The sequence below is a fragment of the Notothenia coriiceps genome, unplaced genomic scaffold (genome assembly GCF_000735185.1).
Source record: "Notothenia coriiceps isolate Sejong01 unplaced genomic scaffold, NC01 NC01_scaffold00037246, whole genome shotgun sequence".
NCBI lineage: Eukaryota > Metazoa > Chordata > Actinopteri > Perciformes > Nototheniidae > Notothenia > Notothenia coriiceps.
The window spans coordinates 14406056-14413969 of NW_011369947.1; the positions used below are offsets into that span (position 1 = coordinate 14406056).

Consider the following 7914-nt stretch of genomic DNA (forward strand, 5'->3'; position numbering starts at 1 on the left):
GGAACTCAACTCGTCGGCGACGAAATCTCGCTACACCCACTTTGAGGTTTTTTTATCTCAAGGGTGGACTGTTAAATTGAATTCAGAAACAAGTAAGTATCGTAGAATCTTTTACTTTGGGTTAAACGCGCTCTCTCCGTTTTCGTTCTACTGAAACCCCCGGTTCATCTTAGCAGCGGCAATAAAAGGGGGAATGCAATTACACCGCAAGAGAGCTGGAGGTCAGCCCTGACGGCTCTAACTCGAAACTCCAAAACATTTTGCGCAAAGTTGGGGGCGCGGACTTGGAATTTGATGACCCGGCCGTCCTCGTCTAAGCTTCTGTAGGACCACCCCGAGGTGACACCTCGCGGACCTTCCTGATCGAAGTTAAGATTAGAGTCCTTTCGTGGAACGGTCCGACGATGCCAAGAGTAGGGGGTAAGTACACAGTCGAATTCCTCGCGTAGGTCCTGTACGGTGTTCTCTGAGAAGCTCTTTCACCAATCACCCCGACGGGTACCCCCAGGTCTCCGTCGGGCGGGGCCCCGCCCCCCGGAACTTGATGAGAAGAGGTAATCTCAACAGAGACTATCCGGTCGTCCGTAGTTCTCAAATTTACATACTCGTCAAGTACAAACCTAAACTTTGCCAACTTAGTAAACTGACTTGACGAGGAAACTAGCTAAACAAAATTGTAGTCCGCTCTTCAGACCTCTACTCTTGCGCACTTTTGTGCTTTTCGGAGGATCTGAAGGATTTACTTGACACCTACTCCACTAGTTGAACAGGCCGTCACGTCAAAATCCGACCCGCGGCCTAATTTTATGTGGCCCGCAAGAGCTTGCAAAGAATATAATATACAATACAATTGGTGTAATTGTTGAATATTTACTTTCAATTATTTGCCCTAGACTTCTGCTTTCAGACGTAGTTATTTAGGAAGATATTACCAGAACTGATAATAATCCAATGCAGGGCCAACAATGTAATATAATACATTATTTAATATATCTTATATATTTACATATGTATATTTATATATCATTAAAATGACAACCGGCCCTTTGAGTGCAACCATAATGCTGATGTGGCCCGGGATGAAATTGAGTTTGACACTCCTGCTCTAAAGCCACCATACCGATCTCCTGATTCCAGGATAATTGAAATACTGAGTTGTACTTCATAGTTCATGAGCTCTGTATTTACCCAGCGCCTTTTTTATGCAGCAACACTCAGAGAGATGAGAAGCAAAGAATATATACTTCATTTATCCAGAGAAAAAAACATGCATTTAAAACTTTTTTTTTTTACCAAATGCCTGATTTAGTGATTACTTATCTTGTAAGTCAAAACCAAAGAGATCTGACCTCACAGCTTATAAAGTACTTCACCATTTCTCAAACCTTAAGGCAGCAAACTGAAAGATGGTAGATCAGAAAAATAAACGTGACTCTGGGATGAAACTCTGTACTCATGTGCTACTCACCGTTGGCGATGAAGCCTTTGGAGGGATTGGCCGTGAGCCAGGCCTTGCAGTATGTGGACTCATTGGGTTTCTGGATAAACTCAAACTGACACGGGACCTGCCCGTCATTGAAGAGGCTCAAAGTTTCGGCCTGGTGCTGCATGTATTTCAGATCCGTAAAGTGAAACTGAGAGAAGAGGAAAGGGTTCATGAGGCAGGAGAGAAAAAGTCTACTCGATGTAATGTAACTGTATCCATTAGGATAACAGCCCTTAATCAATACACACATTCATTAGTGGTGGTTTACTTGAGGAGTCAAATGAATTGTGCAGGGCTTATCAGAGAGGCACTGACTACACTGTAATCAAACGGGACTTGATGTGAAATGTTTACCTCACGCTTGGATAAGGTTACAGATGGAATACACTCATTCTCCATTTTGTCTATATTGCGTACAATCTCTTCAAAGGTCCTCTTATAGTCATCAGGATTTACTCTCTTAATCTGTGGGAACAGTAGAAAAACAGAGACATGTAAGAGGCAGAGCAACAGTGCAACATAAATATCTGTTTTATGACCTTTAAGTCATAGAAAAAAATACCCTATATGACATTTGCAAAAAAATAAAAGCCTATAAGCGACAACATTTGTATTGAAATGCATTGATTTCATCTGGATTCCGCATCTATCTCACAACAGAAAAGAAATGAAAGAAATTGAAGATGAAAAAAGGTAGAAGGCTGAATCACTAACCCCGATCTGGAGCAGGGAGCTGACTGGTTTATGATCACTGGTCTTCAGAGCCATGTGACTCTGATAATGCTTTTGCACGATGTTCTTCCCTCTGTACAGGATACGGTCACACCATGCTGGCACGCGGCATTTTTCACTAAATGCAGAAGAAACAAAACGTGTTAATTCTCAAGCATGTTTATAACGTTATGCCTTACCTAAACTAAAGTATCTCAATACGGTGAACATTACATACTTTCTAAAGTATATTTGCTCATACAAATAGTAAAAGGTACCAGACAACTATACTCCTGAATGAGCTATGAGGCACAGTTACTGATAATCTTAAGAGCCTAAAAACAGGGGGCCAAAATGATTTGTTATTCCTGCCTGGGCCCATTAATGTTGTCGATTTTTTTAAGATTTAAAGTGAGAAACCTCTTTAATATGTTTAACGGGTGAATCGTGTAAAGCAAACTTTTTTTCACATTGCTTCAGGGCACAAATATAGAGGCTATTTCCCGTTTGTATTTACATTACATTACAATATCAGCTTTCCTCCCTGAACCCCATATGTCAATCATCACGGCACTGGGAGATCCTCTAGTGCCAATCTTTGTGTGAACACTCGAATAAAAGTGGTTTTAACAAAGAGAAAAACAGACATTGGAACTTACAAATGGAGAGATGTATGAACATATCTGTGATAAACGCTCTCTACTATAAATATGCATTCTGCCATTTACAGTCAGACCTTCATATCACTTTACCTCGTATCCCACAAGTCAGAGCCGGTGTCATATTTATAGGTGGGCTGGAAATCAATGTCTCCCTCCACAAAGCCAACAAACACGGCCTCCTCATCGATCTGCCTCTTGAGCTGAGAAGCATAGAGAGCCGGTAAGTATCACACACTGCTGATAAACATGAATAAAGAGACCCTCCTTCACGTTACCTGATCATAATTGTGCAGCGTTTCAAAGTCCTTGTTGCTGATTAGCTCCTTCACATCGGAGACGTCAAGTTCAGTGATTCTGTAGTTGAGGTCTCCAATCCATAAAATCACACTGAGGAACAGAGAGACAGACATTACAAAAAGTTAGATATGTATAAGAAAATTGTCACCGTTGGATATAAATGTGCACGATCTCATTCAACTACTCCAACACTTGTATACAAACATATGTGGATTTAAAGCAAAAGCATTTTTACGATCACATTTAATGCACATGACGACACTAAGTCTGTAATAGTTCATTGGTTTCATACTCGTGCTTCATGATAGTGAGTGGGGGCTGGTTGGGGTCGAGCTGGCGAAACTGGAGACGACTGCAGATGTCCTTGTAGTCTTGATTACGTCTCTCGTATTCTTCGATGTGGGCAGCCAAGTGAGAGTTGACCACGCAGATGTCAGAGTTGTGGAAGCGAAAACGGATGGACACAGCACCCTTATTTCCCTGCAGACCAATGAGACAGTTAGAGGGGGAAAGAGACATTTAGTCAGAATAAAGTGAGCAACATAATCTAAATCCTGCAAAAATGATTTAGGGAAACACAATGTTTTAAGTCTCTATGAAGTTCTGTTTTCTATATTCCAAATCAAGCACACACTTGGCCTGCTTTAGATGGTTTGTGGTGCAAAGCAACATCACAAAGGCTTCACTTGGTTACCAGCCAGCTCTGCACTGCAGGCACAGTGGCCGCACATAAAACAAGACATATCTATTCTGCAGGAAGTGTATGCAAACAGGTAAAAGGAGGAAGCAGACAAGATTTGAATGTTTGTCCTTACGGCAGAATAAAGAGTGCTATTTACCTGCAGAGAAACAACACAGTCATTGTATTATCCCAATGTTTGTTCTCTGCTTCGCTCGTTTGCTTTAATAACCTGGTGTTAATGTGTGAAGCTACTGTTGATAGGATTGCCACGCACACTACTTGTGTGTTATAACCAGAGTTTCCACCAGGGGGGGCGTCATGCCATCATTTGACGTCCTTATTCAGCTCGGAACGCCCTGAACTCGAGCCGAGGGCGTCCAAAGAACTTTATAATTCGAGGGAAGATCGAGAGTTTTTAATCGCTTGAAATGACGAAAAGGAAAAAGGACAAGGACATCCCTCTGTTGGAGGGGCAAAGGAGTCTGGTGGGATTATTTTCGCCACCAGCAAAGTGTGTTCCTGTGACGGAAAGTGTGCTGCCGGCGAGCCTTGGGTGCTAGTGGAGCACGCGCGTGAACTGCGAGTGCCGGAGCCTCGCAGCGGCGAAACTGAGGCTACGTGATAAACTGTGGTAACATGAAGAGCCGTTTGGGAGCCGGTTCTTCTTAGTGAGCTGAGCCAAATGATGTAAAGAGATAGTATCTATAAAGGGACGGCTCAAATCTAAATTCAAGTCACGTGACACAACGTGACGTGATGTGACACAACGTGACGTCACGTGACACAACGTGACGTGACACAACGTGACGTGACACAACGTGATGTCACACCTCCCGCTCTCGGGGTGGACGCCCACTCAGCCCTGGTCTGGCGGAAACACTGGTTATAACTAATGCATTTATATGGCAATGGCAATGGAAGACCTTTTCATGCAGACAAAACTAGGGAGGTTACTAAAACTGATATTGAAACTTGGTTTGAAAGTCTCCAAGAATAAAAAGCTTTTTATGGAATCTCTAATGAAGGAACATCAAAGTGATTCAATCAGCAGCAACAGGGGAAAGAGATGGAGATGAGGGACACCTGAAGCATGGACTCTCTCGGATCATAGCTGCTCAACAACTCCCAGATCAGAATGTAAATATTATAATATACACAACATGGGGACCTTAAAGAATAAGCCCTTCAGATGCAGTCCTTACCATCCTCCCCATGATGCCTGTGCCTACTGTCTCAGCCTCCACATCAGAGATGAACGCCGCATGCTCATTCTTCACATAGAAGATCAGCATGATACCGACCAGACGCACCAACTTCACCTGGAGAAGACGAGTACAAGCAAAAATGTCATTTTTATACAGGAAAGGGAACATATACCGTACACATTGAAATGCAGACTTTGCTGGGTCATTTTCTTTAATGCGTGGGCAGTAGAGCCAAACAAGGCAAGTGCTGGAATACAGTTTTTTGCTGCTTAAATCAGCATCTTAATCTTATCTCCAGAAAACAGAAACAAACAGCACTTCTCAGAATCGAAGCAGCTGTGCATAGGGGGAAGCACAAATAGTTTGGTAAGCCTCCCTCCCTGTCAAACCTAGACAAATCATAATTCAAACTTGAAGGTAAAAAGCTATTTCTTTGGCTTCCTGAACTACACAGTGTCAGTTACAGATGAGCCATGCATCCTTCATTTAGAGCATTGAGAGTGATTGAAGAAAAGTTGTCTTTAGACCCCCTACGTGACTTAAAGACATCCTGTAACGGCCAAGAAAGCAGGAAGCTAAAAGCTAGATTCAGCACTCTGAGAAAAGGGAAGTAGATGAAAGCTAAGAAAAGGAAAGAGAAGAAATGACAAGGCTAAGTTCCTGTCTAACATTCTGCATAATCTAATGGTACACTGTTCATTTAAGCAGTTACTAAAGCCACAGGCAGACATTGCATGAGCCATCTGCCAGTTCATTGTAACACAATCAAAGAAAAAATATGTTACCAGCGCCCATTTTAAGAAAGGTCTAACGAGCTTTGGAGCAAATATATATAGTCCCAGTCTAAAAACGTGTGGTTAATAACTCTTATACCATAACAATACGTATATGTTGTTGTTGCTTTTTGAACACTGGATGGGGTATTGGTTCAACAGGTGATACAAGTGAGCTCACCAGGCGGCAGTGATTGGGGCTGGGGTGAGCACACAGTTTGTGACCGAGTAGCCATGCATACACTATTGTTTTTGTTGTAAACAAATGGTATTGCAAGTAAATACCGCCGTTGTTGTTGAGTGCACTAGTTTTACCCAGTTGAGCAATCCCTCAGAGACATTGAGTATCAACAGAAACAACTATACAAATATTTCAGGAAGGATAAAAAATGAATTAAAAAAAGGTTTTTCTTACGAAGGCATACTTGGCATCTGGATGCAAGGCCTCGGACACGGCCTTCGTCCACTCCAGCTCTTTGGGGGTGTCGTTGAAGAAGAAAGCCTCTTTGCTGAGGTCAAGCTCCTGAAAACTATCAAGAAGGAAAACGTTTTTGTTACTCTTAAATCAGTTTCACATAAAAGTAGCAAACTGAAACGTAGGCAGGATTAAACACCGAGCTGTGGGTGGGCACGTTCACCAGTTCGATGGTACATTCAGAGGTGTGAGCAGTGTGGGTATCAGTCTGTGTAATGGGATTAAGGGGAGATTGAAAGGCTATTCTCCCGCAGGGTGGATGTGACTTACCCCACGCAGTATATGTCAGGAGGGTCTGAAGTGCAGTTCAGCCAAGGAAAGAGGCTTTCCTTCGGTGTCTGTCCGTTCACATTGTATGTGCCGAGAAAAAAACTGAAACAGAATGGGAAGGGGCGAGAAGTAAGCACGAAGGAGAGGAATACCAGGGTATATGCAGGAATCCTGAAGTCAAATTTAATACCTTTTAAGACCTTTTTTTAAGACCCTTTCCATACATTTTAAGACCTCATCGCCACTTGGAGTTTTAACCGGTTACCTTGGCGACACACTTTACCTCACTGACTATATACAGTATTGATTGTCCTTCCTCTTTGTCTTCCAACCATTTGGACGCAAACTTGCATTTCCCCATAACGATGTTGCTTAGCAACCGGCGTAAACGGGCCTTCACGCGCTATCAAGCAGTGAGCGTGCGATGTCCTGTTCAGATGACGTCAAATCCAACGGGATGCCATAAATAAACTACACAGAATCACACTACACACCTACGCAATGATTACATTCAGGCAGACTGTAGAATACAACCTCTTGGACGAATTGACAAATAATCACATTTGCGGAGACTTTAGTTCACAAATCATTGGCGTATCTGTAAGTCTCCGACACTGTTTTACTAGTGATATTTTACTCTCATGGCTGTGTTATAAGTATGTTCAAAGAGGTGTGCCTTCTGTTGAGTGGATCAACCAGAGCGCAAGAGCATGCGATGTTGTGGCCTGTGCGTCCGGAAGTCTATGGGGCGCTATAGTATCCGTTAAATTGTTCTTTTGTCTCGGCCGCGCGCGAGAAGTGTTATGCGAAGAACATCTAGACAGGCGCCGGCGTCTCCGCCCCCCCCGCCGGCTTACAAGAAAGTCTGACGCAACACTCTTTCAATGTCTAATGACCAAGAGCGAGGTCGAGGTGAGTCTGTCCCAAAGAGCCTCCGATAAGTGCAATAGGTTGCTCGTCAAGACTTGCACTCTTGAACGAGCGTGTGCCCATCCGAGTAAATAGGGAAGTATTTCATAGAACAGCAACTCTACGTCGCGCTCACTCGTTACGTGGTTGCCCCAGGCTTTGACTTAACGCTCCACTAACAAAGAGGATAAAGTTGTGGATGTCGTGGGACTACATTCCTTATATTGTTGTCTGTCCGAAACGATCTTGGCATCTGGTAGAGCCTCTAAGTTGAGTTTTATCACCACGTTAGTGACAGTCGGACACATAAGTCCACAGACGACCTAGAATTTTTCATAATTTTCAACTATTTAGTTAAATCGCTTTTACTTCGATAATTTTTCGTAATTTTGCCGTCAAAAGGTTCCAAATGGTAAAACACCGAACAACAGTTAATTCATATAT

General features: G+C 42.9%; 1 protein-coding gene across 2 annotated transcripts in view; it reads right to left on the reverse strand.

Moving 5' to 3' along the window:
• The window catches only part of inpp5b (inositol polyphosphate-5-phosphatase B), a 68492-nt gene that overhangs the window by 17954 nt on the left and 42624 nt on the right, over positions 1-7914 (reverse strand). For both annotated transcript variants that reach the window (XM_010794903.1, XM_010794904.1), the window contains 9 exons: positions 6562-6663; positions 6232-6346; positions 5041-5157; positions 3449-3636; positions 3135-3246; positions 2950-3059; positions 2201-2336; positions 1841-1951; positions 1469-1634 (listed from right to left, as the gene is read on the reverse strand). In XM_010794903.1, the coding sequence (XP_010793205.1) occupies positions 1469-1634; positions 1841-1951; positions 2201-2336; positions 2950-3059; positions 3135-3246; positions 3449-3636; positions 5041-5157; positions 6232-6346; positions 6562-6663 (1157 nt within the window). The remainder of the gene's footprint in view (positions 1-1468; positions 1635-1840; positions 1952-2200; positions 2337-2949; positions 3060-3134; positions 3247-3448; positions 3637-5040; positions 5158-6231; positions 6347-6561; positions 6664-7914) is intronic.